Raw genomic sequence first — 21,479 nt, forward strand, 5'->3', positions numbered from 1 at the left:
TAGGATGGGGATCAAATGGAGGGGCAGGACGATGAATTTGAAATAAAAGGCTAAAGAAATAAGTCAAAAGAATATTATGCAATCCCTCTCCCCCCCCCCCCTTTCCCACAAAAAAAAGCTTACCTTTGTGTTTTGAGTAAAGACGACTGAGGCAGAATACGCTGTATTTCCTGTTTTATTCCCTAACAAATTGCAACAAAAGTCCGAAGAGAAAAACAGACGCAGTTAATCAAAACAAACCAAAACAGGTCGACAGGTATAGCCAATTATATTTTGGGTTAGTCAACATTATGCGAGTTTTCGAGGTGAGTCATTTGTTTTACTTTGGCAGTGACTATTGCTTGGCTTCGTTTTTTCATATCAATTTTCTTTTGTCCGTTCGGCGCAGGTCCTGTGTACGCTTTTCTTTTGTCTGCATGTTTTGGTGAGTTACTTTTAGCGTTAAATAAATTAAGCTATGGCTTTAAACTGGTTTGTTATCTACCATTTTTAATAAAACAAATGTGAAATGGAATATATATACTCATTATAGCGTTACCCCACATAAAAATAAATTGATAACCAGCGATATTTATACTGAACAGAAAAACCAAAGGAAGAATAATTGCATAAGGTATGTTCCCATGTAAAATCAAATTCCTGCTCCTTATAGGAAGCTCTATTAACGGAAGAATTCCTATTTGGGATTGGTTGGAAAGGCAATAATATCTCGCGAAATTGACTTTTTTTGCTTGATGCTGATGAACTATATGAGTTAAGGCAAAAAAAAAAAAAACATTCAAAGAAGCAAGACATGAACTGACCCTTGCCTTTATTAAAACTCTGTTCTCGGAAAAAAAAAGAAGAGAACTAAAGAATACAGAAGCAAGCCATTTCCATTATTATGCCGCCTCCCCCTCCCCCGAAAAAAGCAAACAAAAAACCGTGTTATTGCTTGCGCAGAAGATCAAAGCATGTTTATTACTTTTCAATTTAAGCGACGCGGTTACGCAGCGGGCTAACCGCATTCCATAGAGAGTCGTACGCAAAACCGGCAGCCTGAAAAGAAAACGAAAATGAGGCGGGAGAGAAGGGAAACAATCAGGTTTAACCTTTTCTCGAGAGATGTCCCTAGCTTTGCGCTCGAATAAACCGCGCGAGACCACAGTTACATTGTAGCGATTAGCCTTTAATTACAGCGTGGAATCATCTTCAGACCGTCCTGCTGGGAAACTAAATACTGTAATGTGGCAGTCATCGTCATCATCAAGCATCACCATTGGGCACGCTCAGTAACGGCTTCTTTCGCTCCGAACGGGGTAGCTCGGGTAGGAGTTCCCGGAGCCCATACAAACGTGGTTTTTGTACGTCTTTAGAAAATACTTTGTATGGCGGGCTATAAAAATTGGCCGAATCGCTATAGCCGCTTCTATAGCTGTCTTAAGTTTTTTTAATGGAAAGCTATATAACTTTATATTGTTTACTCTATAGGTCTCTTTAGGAATGATGCAATAGCCGCCTATGGCTTTTATTTTCATTTCATTTCATTTGTTTATTCCTTTAGCCGCCTGTAGCTTCTTATTTGCTCTGCAATAGAGATCTGAACAACTTACTTTATGGAATCTTGCTATACACCAGGGGTGGCCAGGCTGACCAGGCCTAAGAGCCGCAAACAAAAGCACGAAACTTCGAAGAGCCGCGGGGGGAGGGGGGGGGGGGGAGGGAAGGGGGAGGGATTTTGTCCAGAGGAATAAACGGAACTCGTGTCTACTTTCCACCTATCCGAGTCAAAAGCAGTCCACGTGTACGTAAGGTAGCAGTAGCACAGGACTACCAAATTGCAACCTGTGCTTCGATTTAAAACACGTTTCATTTCGTTTTGGGGGGAAGTGGTCCTGTGACTGGAAGGGAGCAAGGGGGGGGGGGGGTAGGGGAGGGAGCCGCGAGCCGCACTTTAACACGCGAAGAGCCGCATGCGGCTCGCGAGCCGCAGCTTGGCCACCCCTGCTATACACTGTGCTACATTAGTCTATGGATTTTCCTATGGTTTCTTTAGCCGCCTGTAGCCCTTTGTATGGTTTGCTCTAGCTTATTCTATAGCACGCCCTATAGTTCTCTTTACCATCGTGCTATAGCTGGTTATGTTTTTCTCGTTTTGCCGTAATGGTATGAAGTATGAAACAAATTATTTTTTGTCAGTGTACATCTTTAAGAAAAACAACCTTGTATTTAGACGCAAAAGAAGGTTGAACACCGCAAACGTATTTAAGACGTCCTGAATTTAATAAACCTGTTTAAAACATCGAGCAAACCCTTAAAAATGTACTCGCCAATGTGTTTGCAAAAAGGCAGGTAGGCAGATACAAGGGAGTGTTTTCAAATCGCCTAGACGTTTATTACCTACAGCATATACTGTAGACAAATACAAACTAATCAATCTGTAATTTGTGAAGAGGTACTACTAAGCTGTTACACAACTGAAAATACTGCAAAGCAAACAAGGACCAAAGTGAAATGATTAATAGTGTCTAGTCTCACGGCAGCCGGCAGGTTTTTCCCTCGAAATTTTACCGACAGTCGCCAACCATCGGCGTTGCAATGAGTTCATCGAACGACCTTTCTTTGACAGATGGTTTAATCAACGCGTTGTTTCATAGACTTTTTTTTTTAATAAGTGATTGCGTTCACGCCAAAGAGTGGCGTTAACGGGTGAGCTGGGTAGATGAATACGCGCCTCAGGAATACAATGCTGACGCGAAGGTGCCCCATACAGCGGGCAATTCGCGTAGCGAGTGTCCATGAAACGTAGTGCGGACGAAACTTCTGTCCATGGAACATGTATCAACGAAAAGGTGTCCATGAAACATGTTTTTACAAAGACAGTGAGAATAAAAAAGCAATTTTCTATCTGCAGTTGTCACATGATTTGAGACAGCTAATGGCAGGCGACTGCCGGTAGAATTTCAGGAAAATTGTTCTCCCGTCTGTCAGGATATAGACACTGCCTGAGTATAGAGGTAATCCGGAAGAGTACTCGTAGAAGAACGGTTGATTGTTGCTGATTAGGTTTCAGCACACTAACGTAGAAAATACCGGACTTTGAAATGGAAACCGTGATATATGTCGACACGGACACTGCAAAAGAACCACTCAAACACAAAAAAAAACGAGAAGGAACGGATATTTGCAAATCGAACACTTAACGCATCAAAAGATTTCTTGGGCTTCTTTGAATAAATCGCGTGTTGCCGACATACCGGCAGGACTTTTCTATCGAGATACCATTTACCATAGCAGCGAAATCTACAGTATCCCTGCAGGCCACACCACACGCGAAACTAGGTCCGCCAGCAGGCACTCAGGAATTGGTAAAGGCGAATGCGTCATTCGTCAGACCTCGTGATCACGCTCCTGTCGTTACATGCGCACAGAAATGGTAAGCAAGTGATAGGGATTCTACGGTTCATTGGTCTAACGAGTGCCCACCTTGTACCACGCTTACCGCTTAGAGAGTGAGAAAACAGAGTGGAGTAGAAAAGCAGAACCCATTCAAGGACAGAACGGGGGTGCGCTCACGAAAAGTAATCTTCAGAGGCATCCCAACATTGAACACAACTAGAGGATGACTCAATTGTATCTTCTTGAAAGGTCGACCCAATATTGATATGATAGTGGACGCTACGTGTGGTCTTCGGCTTGAGGCAGGTGCCGTGCTCTGCGTTATCACCAGCTTCAAGACTGTAGTCACGTGACCCTAACCGGCGACACGATTGGCCTGAGACACGCATAGCCTCTACGCTGCTTAAAAAATCCCTCTCTCTCTCCTATATATATATATATATATATATATATATATATATATATATATATATATATATATATATATAGAGGTCCACAAATATATATATATATATATATATTTGTGGACCTCTTGCGCAACATATTTTCGCTGTCAGTTCCTCATCTTAGAATTAGATTATAATGCGGCTACACAACGTAAAACATTGTATCTTCAAACTCGTCCTGTGTCGGGTCATGTTATGTCTGCGGTGCAAGGAGTGGCCAGACGAAGGAAGGACTGCGAAACAGCTTTATTTCCGCAGAGGCCGGCAGCGATCTGGCTGCGCGTATGACGGTGCTCTTCTTATGGAGCGCCCGGTGACGTCAGTACTACGCGTACTGCTGATAGCAACGGCAGCGGCCTCTAGCACTTCCTCCACCGCAATTTGGAACGTCATGCGGCTTCATAGCGATCGGGGGGTCTTCTCTGGCGTTGTGGGTATCGCCGAGGCGCAGCGTTAGTGGGGGTGACGGGCACCGTTTGTCTTGCGGAGACAGTAGACGGAGGTGGTACGTCGGCTTCAGACGCAGGATAGATGGTGTCGGTATCGTCCTCCCCCACAAGGGACGGCGCTGTCACTGCAGTAGACGCTGAGCGCAGGTGGTCCTTGTGTCGCCTCCAAGTACGGAGTCCATCCGGTGTCCGCACCTTGACCACGTAGGACACTGGTCCCGTCCGCTGCAGTACTGTTGCGTGGAACCATGTGGGGCCGCTCCTGAAATTACGCACGAACACTTCATCGTTCACTTCGAACACACTGTTAGCACCCCTGCGCCGTGAAGTCTGTTCAAACTGACGTGCTCGGATAGTACGATCCAGAGCCGGCTTCAGTGCATCCAACCGTGTTCGTGACCGACGACCCAAAAAAAGAAAAGATGGGGTTTCTTGAGTCGTCGCATGCGGAGTGTTGCGATATGTCATTAAGAACTTTGACAAGGTTTCCTCCATACTTTCAGTTGCAGGGCCTTTTCGTAGTGCGTTCTTTAAGGCTCTGATATACTCCGACGTAACGCGCGCGCAGGCGAACGCTGGCCGAAGTCGGCTACGTCACGTCAGTCACGCCGCGCGCGTCAAAAATTCGCACTCTTTATACTCCGGTGGCCCTGGCGACTCCCGCGGCTGTGCGTCGGTGGGCCGCCGGCGTGGCGCATGCGTAGAATCTGATTACGAGGGAAGTTTCCTGCGAGAGTGCGCCACTTCCGGTTCCTTTTTGTTTCAAATAGCAGACGAAAATGCTCGCGCTTCTTGGGCGCCAAGTTCGAGCGAAGGCGTCGACGTACCTTGCACGACGAAAACTCGCGCTTGCACTGTTGGTGCACCACCTGCGCCGCAAGCGTAGGCGGTCATTGTACATACGGTACATCTTTGACAAGCGCACGGTCTACGGTACTCAAGCTTCCTCGTGTCGTAGACACACGGGTGAGGACGAATTCCCTCGATCAGATTCTCGACGACCGAGTCCGATTCTTCAAACATGACGCCATACGGAGTGGTGCTCCTGTCGTCTGCTTTGCTCGTATTCGCCGCGCTGCCCGCGCGAGGGCTACTGGGAGCCAGCGCGTGATGCATCCTGGTCCGGCGTCGCTGACGCGGCCGGCGCGGAATAGGGCATGCTCCATTTTGGCGCCGAGGCGGTTATGCTGCGTCGAACGCCGCCGGTCGCGTCGGTTACGCCAAGACGCCGGAGTATAGAGCGTCGGGTTTTCGCCGACGTGGCGTCGCTGTGACGCGCTCGCACGCGCGCACGCGTTACGTCGGAGTATAACAGAGCCTTTAGGGTTTGCACAAATCCCTCTGCGAGTCCATTGCTGCTGGGGTGATATGCAGAAGTGAGAACCTGTCGAACTGCCTGTTCTTTAAGGAACTCTTTAAACTCGGACGATGTAAACTGCGCACCGTTATCACTAACCAGAGCTTCTGGTGCCCCATACCGAGCGAATAAATCGCGCAGTTTTGTTATCGTCGCTTCTGCGGTGGTAGACGTCACGACAAAAACCTCCGGCCATTTAGAATGCGCGTCTACAATGACTAGTAGCATACGACCGCGAAGAGGGCCCGCAAAATCTACATGTACCCGTGACCACGGTTGTGTCGGCCATGACCAAGGGTGCAATGGTGCCTTTTCTGGCATGTGGCGCTGCTGTTGGCATGCCGTGCAGTGTCTCACTTGGTTCTACAAGTCCGTTTCCAAGGAGGGCCACCATACGTAGCTTCAGGCGAGTGCTTTGCTCCGCACTATTCCTGGGTGTCCCTGGTGTAGCTCCTCCAGGACCAGCTGTTGAAGTTTCGGGGGCACGACGACTCTCATTGCATGCATCAGGCACCGCTCGTGGACTGTGAGTTCCCTGCGTCTGTCAAAATAGGGCTTCAACACTTTATCATCAAGATGTGATGGCCATCCCTTCTTGGTGAAGTCTACGACCAAGCGGAGGACGGGATCACGCTCTGTATGACGCGCGATGTCCCTACTGGTGACTGGTAGAGATGCCAATCGCAGCGTATAAAACGTCTCGTCGTGACTGTCGTCTACTTCTGTGGACTGCAACGGAAGTCGTGAAAAACAGTCCGCGTCCGCGTTCTCTGCGGACGTCCTGTAGGCAAGTTTATACTTGTAGGCTGACAGAGTTACCGCCCACCTCTGCAGTCTTGCGGCGGCTATTGCCGGGATCCCACTCTTTGGCCCAAGGATCGCTTGCAAAGGTTTATGATCAGTAATCAACGTAAACTCCCGACCATAAATGTAGAAGTGGAATTTCTTGACGCCAAAGATTAGGGCGAGCGCCTCCTTTTCAATCTGGCTATAGTTTTCCTCAGCCTTTGATAATGTTCGGGAAGCGTAGGCAATTGGCCTTACCGTGCCATCTTTCATGACGTGCGACAGCACAGTGCCGAGACCATATGCAGACGCATCGCAGGATAGCTGCAGCGGGCGTGCCGGGTCGTAGTGTGCCAGCACCTCCGTCGAAGACAAGATTTCCTTGATGGCTTGGAAGGCATCTTGACATTTCCGATTCCAGCACCAGGGAGCATCCTTCTGTAGTAACCTGTAGAAAGGCTTTGCCAGCGTTGCTAGCCGTGGCGTGAATTTTCCATAGTAATTTATCAGTCCAAGCAGTGAACGCAACTGTGCGATGTTAGTAGGCGCTGGGGCATGCAGCAACGCTTGAACTTTTTCCTCGCTTGGCTTGACGCCGGTCTCGCTGATAATGTGCCCCAGATACTGCAGGCTTTCTTTGAAAAATTCACATTTTTCACGCTTGACGCGAACACCTTTCTGCTGAAGTGTACAAAACACGGCTTCAAGGTTCCTGAGGTGTTCTTCAGCGGTTGCTCCCGTGACGAGAATATCGTCAAGGTAGCATATGACACCCGGTAGTCCTTTAAGTATGTTGTCCATAATGCGCTGGAACAACGCGGGCGCAGACGCTACTCCGAAAGGGAGTCTGTTCACCGCAAAAAGCCCTTTGTGCGTGTTTAGTGTGAGAAGTTTTTTTGAGTCCTCCGACATCTCTACCTGCTGGTATGCCCTGCTAAGATCTAGCTTGGAAAAGTATTTGCCTCCGGCGAGCGCAGCTAGTATTTCCTCAAGTTTGGGCAGGGGGTACTGCTCCGTGTCTAGGACAGGGTTCAACGTTGTTTTGTAATCCCCGCACACACGTATGGTGCCGTCCTTTTTAACTACCGGTACAATAGGCGTAGCAAACTCATTGGTTGACACTTGCGTAATGACGCCCATTTGTTCAAGCTTCTGCAACTCTTCCTCTACGGCCGACCGGAGTGCGTAAGGCACGTTTCTCGCTTTGAGGAACTTCGGACGTTGCTCTTTCAAAAATAAAGTGGCTCGCTCACCTTCTATCTTGCCAAGGGTGCCGTCGAAGATGCGGCTGTACTTGGCTTGAAGTTCTTTTAGGCGTGCCTCGTACTTCTTGCTTGCATCAGACCGATGAGGGTCCGACAGCTTGTGTACGCCGCAGATGTTGTCCCAGTCCAGACGAAGACGTGTGAGCCACTCGCGGCCCAAAAGAGGCGGGCCATTGTGGTCAACTACGTAGAGGGGTAGAACGTCCTCTTGACCCTTGTATCTTACGGACGCTTTGACGAAACCGCAGGGTTGCACGACTTCCCCGGTGTAAGTCTTGAGGCGTAGCTCGGTGGGTTCAAGCTTCAAAGGAGGCTGAAATTTCTTGAACTGCTGCTTCGGTATTATGGACACCGTGGCTCCCGTGTCCAATTCCATGCTCAAGGAAGTTCCTTGAACTTCCACGTCGACGGTGATGGGTCGCCGGCTTTGCGGTGACAGCATCCTGACGTTGAATGTGTCGTCGCTTTGAAGAGTCCGGACCCACTTCTTTCCGCCAACAGTCTTCTTCTTGGCACTCCGACATGCACGCTGAACGTGACCCTTCTTGCCGCAATTCATGCACTTATCTGCAATGTGCGGACATGCCCGGGCGAAATGCTTATCAGAGCCACAGCGATAACACTCGAACGACTGTTTCCTTTTCGCGGAATCTTCGGTACTCATCTTGTGCAAGTCATCGCTCCTTTCTTTTGCGTGCGCCTCCTGAACATTTTTTTAGCTTCTTCTAACGCGAGTGCGCGTTCAACGGCTTTTTGAAATGTCAACGTTTTATCCTCTGCAAACAAATACCGCTGTATGTCCGCACGGAACAAACCGCACACGAACCGATCTCTCAGCGACTCATCTAGGAAACCGCCAAATTCACAGGTTTGAGAGAGCTTCCTGAGCTCCGCTACATATTGTGCGATACTCTCGTGTTCCAACTGACTACGGCGATGGAATTTCGCTCGTTCTCCAATCACTGATACTCTCGGTGACAGCTGGTTTCGCAGCAATTGGGTTAGTTGCTCTAGCGTGTTTTCTGACGGTTTGGCAGCTGCCGTCAAAGACTTCAAGAGACTGTACGTTTTAGGCCCAATAACGCTTAAAAAAGCATGCACCTTGAGGACGTCAGGTATTTTGTTGATCAGAAAAAAGGACGTCAACCTTTCTTCATAAGACTGCCAGTCACTCACAGTTTCATCGAAGGCTTCTACTTGGCCGATATGACTGGAGGATGCCATCTTGAGAAACTTGCTGTCGCCGAGTACCCAGCGGCGTGCGGTGATGTTTCGCTGTCTGCTTGGACGCAGCTTCAAGGCTTCTCACCTTCGTCTTGGCTTTGTTGCCCCCATCCTCGTCGCCAGTTGTTATGTCTGCGGTGCAAGGAGTGGCCAGACGAAGGAAGGACTGCGAAACAGCTTTATTTCCGCAGAGGCCGGCAGCGATCTGGCTGCGCGTATGACGGTGCTCTTCTTATAGAGCGCCCGGTGACGTCAGTACTACGCGTACTGCTGATAGCAACGGCAGCGGCCTCTAGCAGGTCACTTCTGGGCTGGGTAACTTCTCTAGATGTCCAAAAGGTGGCCTTTATGAAGCTGTCCTGTTCACTTGGCATCGACATACTGAGTGCGCAAAACCGCTCCATAGCCGGCTAAAGCACATTGAATTGTCGTGAATCTGTAGCATTACAAGGACATGCATTCTTCTATAGCTCGCTAAAAGATATTGAATGGTCGCGAGTCTATAGCTGCATCACCACATAATATTTTATAGCCAGCTAAAGAAATCTGAATGGTCGAGATTCTATAGCTTTGGAGACAGATTATTTTGTAGATGGCTATAGCTCGTTCTATCGTTTCGCACGACTGGCCACTGAAGTCCATATACGGTGATAGATCACCATAGGACTTTCCACACACGTCCATAGACAATTTTCGTTTGGGAGTGGCCATTAGGCGGACAATGTTGGCGCAGCTCGCGCCACCGTGCGGCTTGGAGCTGCAATATCATACAACGTTTCTATTTCCGCTAAAATTGCGGGCGACTGACGAATCTAAAAAAAAATAAATAAAATGAGGTGGTGAGCGATTGCAGCAGACGTAAGAAACCTGCTCATCCTTAGGTTACTGGATGACGATTTTGAACAACAAACCAATGAATAACGAAAAACGGGGGTAGCTGACAAACGCGACAAACATCATCAACACCCTGATAAAAGGTATTTGTGAAAGCTTGCATACGTAGTAAAATACCCGGCGCGGAGAGCGCGAAAGTGTGATATCACGTTGCGAACCTTGATGTGCTTTCACAGATCCCGCTGAGCCATCGGACTCCAAAAAATGTGAAGGGAGGACGGATTTGTAATTGCAGTGGTTTCTGCTTACACTGTACACAATTTAAATAAGATTCCAGAAGGTACAGGTCGGCATTCGAGGTACAAGCAATTCACTTCATGAAATATAATTTTTTATCCTGCATTCTCTATATACTGTGTAGTTATGACGTTATTGTTGCGACGTTATATCCCTCTATACAAAAATTTCATTCTACCACGAGTAGTTGTTCAAACTCCTGGGCCTCTCCCTTTAATGCACATAAGAAATCATATTGATAAAAATCCTTCCTTTTTTAGAACACTATTTATTTCACAAAAAGACGTGCGTAGAGTCACTTATGTAATTGTAGACGCGCGTACAGGGCAACATGCCTGGCCATAGCCCCTTTTGTACCGGACAGGCATAGTATAGGAGTTAAAACCTTTATGCGAGTTCGCGTATAGCTATGTTCGCTACAAGCAAAACGAACTAAATTTTTCACAGAATAAAATATTGAAATGTGGATTATGTCCTATAGACGAAGAAGTTGAAGTTTAGATTATTACAACCCCCAAAAGATAGCCTGATCCCGAAGACCCTGCAGAGTTCCGACAATTTTGTTTGCAACCTTGAGAGAAGATTACAAGCAAGGATGTAGAAGAAATCTTTGGTTCCACTCACTTCCTTGCTCCAAATGACCCAAGTGAACTTGAACAAGGCCATTGGAAAGCAGATACCAACTGCAACGATGCTGCTGATGACGTTATGTCTCTTGAGAAATCAGGCGTCGTACCGTGGTGTAGCGGACGAATTTGGGGTTCTCAAAAGCACCATGTACATTTTGGTGACATAGATTCTTTTATGTGGGCACGGTGCGCACCCTCCATCCTACAGTGGCCCATACAACTTGTTCGCATCGCCAGCCCATTTGAACGGAAATGGACATTTTTAGGTGCAGTGGGGAGAGTGGACGGCTGCCATGTGCCTATTAAGATGTCAAAAACGGGGCAGTCTTCCTTATTTACCTATGTCGTGCTTCAGGCCTGCTGCAATAGCAGCATGGTCTTCACCCATGTCCACGTTGAGTCCCCGAGTCGCTCACATAATGCGCGAATATTTAACAATTCTGGGTTGGAAGATGCCCTTAGCTCTCTTACAGACGAGCTTCACATCCTTGAAGAATCTGCGTATCCTCTGCAGGTCAACTTGATGCGCCCTTACAGATAATGGACACCTCTCAAGGAGACAACGTCACTTTAGTGTGACCTTAAGTTCGGCACGGGAAGTGGTAGAGAGTACCTTTATCATGCTGAAGGGCAAGTTCTGAAGATTTGAGTATGTGGACATACATAACGCCGCTATGATCCACAGGTTTGTCATGGTTGCCTGTGGCGTCCACAATGTCATCCTCACGTCGGCACAGCCCGTTGTTGTTTCCAGGGATGACTTAGACAATCCTCGCCTCCTACAGAGAAACAACGAAGTCGGCGGCCTCAACAGCTGCCAATGCCAAGCATAACACAAATGCTACCTTACTGCTACCTGCACAATCCTAAAGGGAGGAGCACTAGCATAGTACATGTCAGACTATCCCCAACTGTTCCTGCTGTCGTCATGAGCAAGTTTAAATAGAACAATATCAATCAGGAGGCTATTGGCTCTAACAAACACTTGGTGTTTATTGTTTTGTGGGTTGATTAAAATTCCGAAAATATGTATTTCTGCGTATATTTTACGTCTGAGATCAGTGGTTATCTCTTTTAATGTTTCAGTAAAACCACACTACAAAATGTTTGCAGATTATGAAAAGAGCAACACTAATCATTCACCGAAACGTATCCAGCATGCGAACATCACTGAATTGGCAGCATGCAGCCTGGGCATCTTTAACCAATTGGGTACCTAAATATTTGGAGTCATCAGTTTAGTAACACTCTAGTAATCATTAGGTCAGATAACTATTTGTATATTTACAGTTTTAAAACTGCAAGTTTCAATGCCTTCTCTTTCACAACTGAGCTGCTTAGAACATTTAATATAATATTTAAATGCCTGCAACAAAAGAAAAAGTCAAAGTTTTAAACACAATGCCGCTAGAATTTATTCAAGCAAGTTTTAAAAAAAAACAACCTAAATAAGTTCACCAAACACGGTGCCATAAAAGAAGAAAGTGTTGTGCCATGGCTACATCTGGATAAAATACGTAAAACGTTTCTTCTTACTAAACTTCAAATGCGGCGGCTGCACTTCGCCTACCTGACTGTAAGTATCATACCATGGATTAAATAATAAAGTCTCACCTTAAACTCCAAAATCTTTAATCTAAAAGAACTCAAAGAGTTCAGGAGCAGTGCACCACGAGCGCACATTTAACTACCACCGCCTTCATTTGCAGAATTTCCGGACAACAACAACGAGTACTGCGAAAGAAGCACAAGTCATTCCGCACTGCCTCGGCGCATCACTGACCGCCACGCGTCCCAATCAAGATCACGGACCACAGCACCTTCAACGTCAACGACAGGAACGGCGGGACGAATTTGCGTCAGTTCGGCAGCAGTGCACAACGAGCGCACATCTAACTACCACCGCCTTCATTTGCAGAATTTCCGGACAAACAACAACGAGTACTGCGAAAGAAGCACAAGTCATTGCGCACTGCCTCGGCGCATCACTGACCACCACGCGTCCCAATCAAGATCAGGGACCAGGGCGCCTTCAACGTCAACGACAGGAACGGCGGGACGAATTTGCGTCAGTTCAACAGCAGTGCACCACGAGTGCACATCTAACTACCACCGCCTTCATTTTCAGAATTTCCGGACAAACAACAACGAGTACTGCGAAAGAAGCACAAGTCATTGCGCACTGCCTCGGCGCATCACTGACCGCCACGCGTCCCAATCAAGATCAGGGACCAGAGCGCCTTGAATGTCAACGACAGGAACGGCGGGACGAATTTGCGTCAGTTCGGCAGCAGTGCACCACGAGTGCACATCTAACTACCACCGCCTTCATTTTCAGAATTTCCGGACAAACAACAACGAGTACTGCGAAAGAAGCACAAGTCATTGCGCACTGCCTCGGCGCATCACTGATCGCCACGCGTCCCAATCAAGATCAGGGACCAGAGCGCCTTCAACGTCAACGACAGGAACGGCGGGACGAATTTGCGTCAGTTCGGCAGCAGTGCACAACGAGCGCACATCTAACTACCACCGCCTTCATTTGCAGAATTTCCGGACAAACAACAACGAGTACTGCGAAAGAAGCACAAGTCATTGCGCACTGCCTCGGCGCATCACTGACCGCCACGCGTCCCAATCAAGATGAGAGACCAGAGCGCCTTCAACGTCAACGACAGGAACGGCGGGACGAATTTGCGTCAGTTCGGCAGCAGTGCACCACGAGTGCACATCTAACTACCACCGCCTTCATTTTCAGAATTTCCGGACAAACAACAACGAGTACTGCGAAAGAAGCACAAGTCATTGCGCACTGCCTCGGCGCATCACTGACCGCCACGCGTCCCAATCAAGATCAGGGACCAGAGCGCCTTCAACGTCAACGACAGGAACGGCGGGACGAATTTGCGTCAGTTCGGCAGCAGTGCACCACGAGTGCACATCTAACTACCACCGCCTTCATTTGCAGAATTTCCGGACAAACAACAACGAGTACTGCGAAAGAAGCACAAGTCATTGCGCACTGCCTCGGCGCATCACTGACCGCCACGCGTCCCAATCAAGATCAGGGACCAGAGCGCCTTCAACGTCAACGACAGGAACGGCGGGACGAATTTGCGTCAGTTCGGCAGCAGTGCACCACGAGTGCACATCTAACTACTACCGCCTTCATTTTCAGAATTTCCGGACAAACAACAACGAGTACTGCAAAAGAAGCACAAGTCATTGCGCACTGCCTCGGCGCATCACTGACCGCCACGCGTCCCAATCAAGATCAGGGACCAGAGCGCCTTCAACGTCAACGACAGGAACGGCGGGACGAATTTGCGTCAGTTCGGCAGCAGTGCACCACGAGTGCACATCTAACTACCACCGCCTTCATTTTCAGAATTTCCGGACAAACAACAACGAGTACTGCGAAAGAAGCACAAGTCATTGCGCACTGCCTCGGCGCATCACTGACCGCCACGCGTCCCAATCAAGATCAGGGACCAGAGCGCCTTCAACGTCAACGACAGGAACGGCGGGACGAATTTGCGTCAGTTCGGCAGCAGTGCACCACGAGTGCACATCTAACTACCACCGCCTTCATTTGCAGAATTTCCGGACAAACAACAACGAGTACTGCGAAAGAAGCACAACTCATTGCGCACTGCCTCGGCGCATCACTGACCGCCACGCGTCCCAATCAAGATCAGGGACCAGAGCGCCTTCAACGTCAACGACAGGAACGGCGGGACGAATTTGCGTCAGTTCGGCAGCAGTGCACAACGAGCGCACATCTAACTACAACCGCCTTCATTTGCAGAATTTCCGGAAAAACAACAACGAGTACTGCGAAAGAAGCACAAGTCATTGCGCACTGCCTCGGCGCATCACTGACCGCCACGCGTCCCAATCAAGATCAGGGACCAGAGCGCCTTCAACGTCAACGACAGGAACGGCGGGACGAATTTACGTCAGTTCGGCAGCAGTGCACAACGAGCGCACATCTAACTACCACCGCCTTCATTTGCAGAATTTCCGGACAAACAACAACGAGTACTGCGAAAGAAGCACAAGTCATTGCGCACTGCCTCGGCGCATCACTGACCGCCACGCGTCCCAATCAAGATCAGGGACCAAAGCGCCTTCAATGTCAACGACAGGAACGGCGGGACGAATTTGCGTCAGTTCGGCAGCAGTGCACCACGAGTGCACATCTAACTACCACCGCCTTCATTTTCAGAATTTCCGGACAAACAACAACGAGTACTGCGAAAGAAGCACAAGTCATTGCGCACTGCCTCGGCGCATCACTGACCGCCACGCGTCCCAATCAAGATCAGGGACCAGAGCGCCTTCAACGTCAACGACAGGAACGGCGGGACGAATTTGCGTCAGTTCGGCAGCAGTGCACCACGAGTGCACATCTAACTACCACCGCCTTCATTTTCAGAATTTCCGGACAAACAACAACGAGTACTGCGAAAGAAGCACAAGTCATTGCGCACTGCCTCGGCTCATCACTGACCGCCACGCGTCCCAATCAAGATCAGGGACCACAGCGCCTTCAACGTCAACGACAGGAACGGCGGGACGAATTTGCGTCAGTTCGGCAGCAGTGCACCACGAGTGCACATCTAAATAAAACCGCCTTCATTTTCAGAATTTCCGGACAAACAACAACGAGTACTGGGAAAGACGCACAAGTCATTGCGCACCGCCTCGGCGCATCACTGACCGCCACGCGTCCCAATCAAGATCAGGGACCACAGCGCCTTCAACGTCAACGACAGGAACGGCGGGACGAATTTGCGTCAGTCCGGCACCAGTGCACCACGAGAGCACATCTAACTACCACCGCCTTCATTTTCAGAATTTCCGGACAAACAACAACGAGTACTGCGAAAGAAGCACAAGTCATTGCGCACTGCCTCGGCGCATCACTGACCGCCACGCGTCCCAATCAAGATCAGGGACCAGAGCGCCTTTAACGTCAACGACAGGAACGGCGGGACGAATTTGCGTCAGTTCGGCAGCAGTGCACCACGAGTGCACATCTAACTACCACCGCCTTCATTTTCAGAATTTCCGGACAAACAACAACGAGTACTGCGAAAGAAGCACAAGTCATTGCGCACTGCCTCGGCGCATCACTGACCGCCACGCGTCCCAATCAAGATCAGGGACCAGAGCGCCTTCAACGTCAACGACAGGAACGGCGGGACGAATTTGCGTCAGTTCGGCAGCAGTGCACCACGAGTGCACATCTAACTACCACCGCCTTCATTTGCAGAATTTCCGGACAAACAACAACGAGTACTGCGAAAGAAGCACAAGTCATTGCGCACTGCCTCGGCGCATCACTGACCGCCACGCGTCCCAATCAAGATCAGGGACCAGAGCGCCTTCAACGTCAACGACAGGAACGGCGGGACGAATTTGCGTCAGTTCGGCAGCAGTGCACCGCGAGTGCACATCTAACTACCACCGCCTTCATTTTCAGAATTTCCGGACAAACAACAACGAGTACTGCGAAAGAAGCACAAGTCATTGCGCACTGCCTCGGCGCATCACTGACCGCCACGCGTCCCAATCAAGATCAGGGACCAGAGCGGCTTCAACGTCAACGACAGGAACGGCGGGACGAATTTGCGTCAGTTCGGCAGCAGTGCACCACGAGTGCACATCTAACTACTTCCGCCTTCATTTTCAGAATTTCCGGACAAACAACAACGAGTACTGCGAAAGAAGCACAAGTCATTGCGCACTGCCTCGGCGCATCACTGACCGCCACGAGTCCCAATCAAGATCAGGGACCAGAGCGCCTTCAACGTCAACGACAGGAACGGCGGGACGAATTTGCGTCAGTTCGGCAGCAGTGCACAACGAGCGCACATCTAACTACAACCGCCTTCATTTGCAGAATTTCCGGAAAAACAACAACGAGTACTGCGAAAGAAGCACAAGTCATTGCGCACTGCCTCGGCGCATCACTGACCGCCACGCGTCCCAATCAAGATCAGGGACCAGAGCGCCTTCAACGTCAACGACAGGAACGGCGGGACGAATTTGCGTCAGTTCGGCAGCAGTGCACCACGAGTGCACATCTAACTACCACCGCCTTCATTTTCAGAATTTCCGGACAAACAACAACGAGTACTGCGAAAGAAGCACAAGTCATTGCGCACTGCCTCGGCGCATCACTGACCGCCACGCGTCCCAATCAAGATCAGGGACCAGAGCGCCTTCAACGTCAACGACAGGAACGGCGGGACGAATTTGCATCAGTTCGGCAGCAGTGCACAACGAGCGCACATCTAACTACCACCGCCTTCATTTTCAGAATTTCCGGACAAACAACAACGAGTACTGCGAAAGAAGCACAAGTCATTGCGCACTGCCTCGGCGCATCACTGACCGCCACGCGTCCCAATCAAGATCAGGGACCAGAGCGCCTTCAACGTCAACGACAGGAACGGCGGGACGAATTTGCGTCAGTTCGGCAGCAGTGCACCACGAGTGCACATCTAACTACCACCGCCTTCATTTGCAGAATTTCCGGACAAACAACAACGAGTACTGCGAAAGAAGCACAACTCATTGGGCACTGCCTCGGCGCATCACTGACCGCCACGCGTCCCAATCAAGATCAGGGACCAGAGCGCCTTCAACGTCAACGACAGGAACGGCGGGACGAATTTGCGTCAGTTCGGCAGCAGTGCACAACGAGCGCACATCTAACTACAACCGCCTTCATTTGCAGAATTTCCGGAAAAACAACAACGAGTACTGCGAAAGAAGCACAAGTCACTGCGCACTGCCTCGGCGCATCACTGACCGCCACGCGTCCCAATCAAGATCAGGGACCAGAGCGCCTTCAACGTCAACGACAGGAACGGCGGGACGAATTTGCGTCAGTTCGGCAGCAGTCCACAACGAGCGCACATCTAACTACCACCGCCTTCATTTGCAGAATTTCCGGACAAACAACAACGAGTACTGCGAAAGAAGCACAAGTCATTGCGCACTGCCTCGGCGCATCACTGACCGCCACGCGTCCCAATCAAGATCAGGGACCAAAGCGCCTTCAATGTAAACGACAGGAACGGCGGGACGAATTTGCGTCAGTTCGGCAGCAGTGCACCACGAGTGCACATCTAACTACCACCGCCTTCATTTTCAGAATTTCCGGACAAACAACAACGAGTACTGCGAAAGAAGCACAAGTCATTGCGCACTGCCTCGGCGCATCACTGACCGCCACGCGTCCCAATCAAGATCAGGGACCAGAGCGCCTTCAACGTCAACGACAGGAACGGCGGGACGAATTTGCGTCAGTTCGGCAGCAGTGCACCACGAGTGCACATCTAACTACCACCGCCTTCATTTGCAGAATTTCCGGACAAACAACAACGAGTACTGCGAAAGAAGCACAAGTCATTGCGCACTGCCTCGGCGCATCACTGACCGCCACGCGTCCCAATCAAGATCAGGGACCAGAGCTCCTTCAACGTCAACGACAGGAACGGCGGGACGAATTTGCGTCAGTTCGGCAGCAGTGCACCACGAGTGCACATCTAACTACCACCGCCTTCATTTTCAGAATTTCCGGACAAACAACAACGAGTACTGCGAAAGGAGCACAAGTCATTGCGCACTGCCTCGGCGCATCACTGACCGCCACGCGTCCCAATCAAGATCAGGGACCACAGCGCCTTCAACGTCAACGACAGGAACGGCGGGACGAATTTGCGTCAATTCGGCAGCAGTGCACAACGAGCGCACATCTAACTACCACCGCCTTCATTTGCAGAATTTCCGGAAAAACAACAACGAGTACTGCGAAAGAAGCACAAGTCATTGCGCACTGCCTCGGCGCATCACTGACCGCCACGCGTCCCAATGAAGATGAGGGACCAGAGCGCCTTCAACGTCAACGACAGGAACGGCGGGACGAATTTGCGTCAGTTCGGCAGCAGTGCACCACGAGTGCACATCTAACTACCACCGCCTTCATTTGCAGAATTTCCGGACAAACAACAACGAGTACTGCGAAAGAAGCACAAGTCATTGCGCACTGCCTCGGCGCATCACTGACCGCCACGCGTCCCAATCAAGATCAGGGACCAGAGCGCCTTCAACATCAACGACAAGAACGGCGGGGCGAATTTGCGTCAGTTCGGCAGCAGTGCACCACGAGTGCACATCTAAATAAAACCGCCTTCATTTTAAGAATTTCCGGACAAACAACAACGAGTACTGGGAAAGACGCACAAGTCATTGCGCACCGCCTCGGCGCATCACTGACCGCCACGCGTCCCAATCAAGATCAGGGACCACAGCGCCTTCAACGTCAACGACAGGAACGGCGGGACGAATTTGCGTCTGTTCGGCAGCAGTGCACCACGAGAGCACAGCTAACTACCACCGCCTTCATTTTCAGAATTTCCGGACAAACAACAACGAGTACTGCGAAAGAAGCACAAGTCATTGCGCACTGCCTCGGCGCATCACTGACCGCCACGCGTCCCAATCAAGATCAGGGACCAGAGCGCCTTCAACGTCAACGACAGGAACGGCGGGACGAATTTGCGTCTGTTCGGCAGCAGTGCACCACGAGTGCACATCTAACTACCACCGCCTTCATTTGCAGAATTTCCGGACAAACAACAACGAGTACTGCGAAAGAAGCACAAGTCATTGCGCACTGCCTCGGCGCATCACTGACCGCCACGCGTCCCAATCAAGATCAGGGACCAGAGCGCCTTCAACGTCAACGACAGGAACGGCGGGACGAATTTGCGTCAGTTCGGCAGCAGTGCACCGCGAGTGCACATCTAACTACCACCGCCTTCATTTTCAGAATTTCCGGACAAACAACAACGAGTACTGCGAAAGAAGCACAAGTCATTGCGCACTGCCTCGGCGCATCACTGACCGCCACGCGTCCCAATCAAGATCAGGGACCAGAGCGGCTTCAACGTCAACGACAGGAACGGCGGGACGAATTTGCGTCAGTTCGGCAGCAGTGCACCACGAGTGCACATCTAACTACTTCCGCCTTCATTTTCAGAATTTCCGGACAAACAACAACGAGTACTGCGAAAGAAGCACAAGTCATTGCGCACTGCCTCGGCGCATCACTGACCGCCACGAGTCCCAATCAAGATCAGGGACCAGAGCGCCTTCAACGTCAACGACAGGAACGGCGGGACGAATTTGCGTCAGTTCGGCAGCAGTGCACAACGAGCGCACATCTAACTACCACCGCCTTCATTTGCAGAATTTCCGGACAAACAACAACGAGTACTGCGAAAGAAGCACAAGTCATTGCGCACTGCCTCGGCGCATCACTGACCGCCACGCGTCCCAATCAAGATCAGGGACCAAAGCGCCTTTAATGTCAACGACAGGAACGGCGGGACGAATTTGCGCCAGTTCGGCAGCAGTGCACCACGAGTGCACATCTAACTACCACCGCCTTCATTTTCAGAATTTCCGGACAAACAACAACGAGTACTGCGAAAGAAGCACAAGTCATTGCGCACTGCCTCGGCGCATCACTGACCGCCACGCGTCCCAATCAAGATCAGGGACCAGAGCGCCTTCAACGTCAACGACAGGAACGGCGGGACGAATTTGCGTCAGTTCGGCAGCAGTGCACCACGAGTGCACATCTAACTACCACCGCCTTCATTTGCAGAATTTCCGGACAAACAACAACGAGTACTGCGAAAGAAGCACAAGTCATTGCGCACTGCCTCGGCGCATCACTGACCGCCACGCGTCCCAATCAAGATCAGGGACCAGAGCGCCTTCAACGTCAACGACAGGAACGGCGGGACGAATTTGCGTCAGTTCGGCAGCAGTGCACCACGAGTGCACATCTAACTACCACCGCCTTCATTTTCAGAATTTCCGGACAAACAACAACGAGTACTGCGAAAGGAGCACAAGTCATTGCGCACTGCCTCGGCGCATCACTGACCGCCACGCGTCCCAATCAAGATCAGGGACCACAGCGCCTTCAACGTCAACGACAGGAACGGCGGGACGAATTTGCGTCAATTCGGCAGCAGTGCACAACGAGCGCACATCTAACTACCACCGCCTTCATTTGCAGAATTTCCGGAAAAAAAACAACGAGTACTGCGAAAGAAGCACAAGTCATTGCGCACTGCCTCGGCGCATCACTGACCGCCACGCGTCCCAATGAAGATCAGGGACCAGAGCGCCTTCAACGTCAACGACAGGAACGGCGGGACGAATTTGCGTCAGTTCGGCAGCAGTGCACCACGAGTGCATATCTAACTACCACCGCCTTCATTTGCAGAATTTTCGGACAAACAACAACGAGTACTGCGAAAGAAGCACAAGTCATTGCTCACTGCCTCGGCGCATCACTGACCGCCACGCGTCCCAATCAAGATCAGGGACCAGAGCGCCTTCAACGTCAACGACAGGAACGGCGGGACGAATTTGCGTCAGTTCGGCAGCAGTGCACCACGAGTGCACATCTAACTACCACCGCCTTCATTTGCAGAATTTCCGGACAAACAACAACGAGTACTGCGAAAGAAGCACAAGTCATTGCGCACTGCCTCGGCGCATCACTGACCGCCACGCGTCCCAATCAAGATCAGGGACCAGAGCGCCTTCAACATCAACGACAAGAACGGCGGGACGAATTTGCGTCAGTTCGGCAGCAGTGCACAACGAGTGCACATCTAAATAAAACCGCCTTCATTTTCAGAATTTCCGGACAAACAACAACGAGTACTGGGAAAGACGCACAAGTCATTGCGCACCGCCTCGGCGCATCGCTGACC

At 50.3% G+C, this 21,479-nt stretch overlaps 1 protein-coding gene and 1 pseudogene across 1 annotated transcript; one reads left to right on the top strand and one right to left on the bottom strand.

Moving 5' to 3' along the window:
- Positions 1-4,225: 4,225 nt before the first annotated feature.
- Positions 4,226-8,110, bottom strand: LOC121834226. The gene is made up of 2 exons (XM_042287978.1): positions 7,670-8,110; positions 4,226-4,535 (listed from the first exon to the last, which is right to left on the bottom strand). Exons 1-2 carry the CDS (start codon positions 8,055-8,057, stop codon positions 4,396-4,398), a joined length of 528 nt encoding a protein of 175 aa, XP_042143912.1. The 5' UTR covers positions 8,058-8,110; the 3' UTR covers positions 4,226-4,395.
- Positions 8,111-10,367: 2,257 nt separating this feature from the next.
- LOC121834227 lies at positions 10,368-11,535 on the top strand (annotated as a pseudogene).
- The last annotated feature ends 9,944 nt before the right edge of the window (positions 11,536-21,479 follow it).

The sequence above is a fragment of the Ixodes scapularis genome, unplaced genomic scaffold, assembly GCF_016920785.2.
Source record: "Ixodes scapularis isolate PalLabHiFi unplaced genomic scaffold, ASM1692078v2 ptg000800l_1__unscaffolded, whole genome shotgun sequence".
NCBI classification, from domain to species: domain Eukaryota; kingdom Metazoa; phylum Arthropoda; class Arachnida; order Ixodida; family Ixodidae; genus Ixodes; species Ixodes scapularis.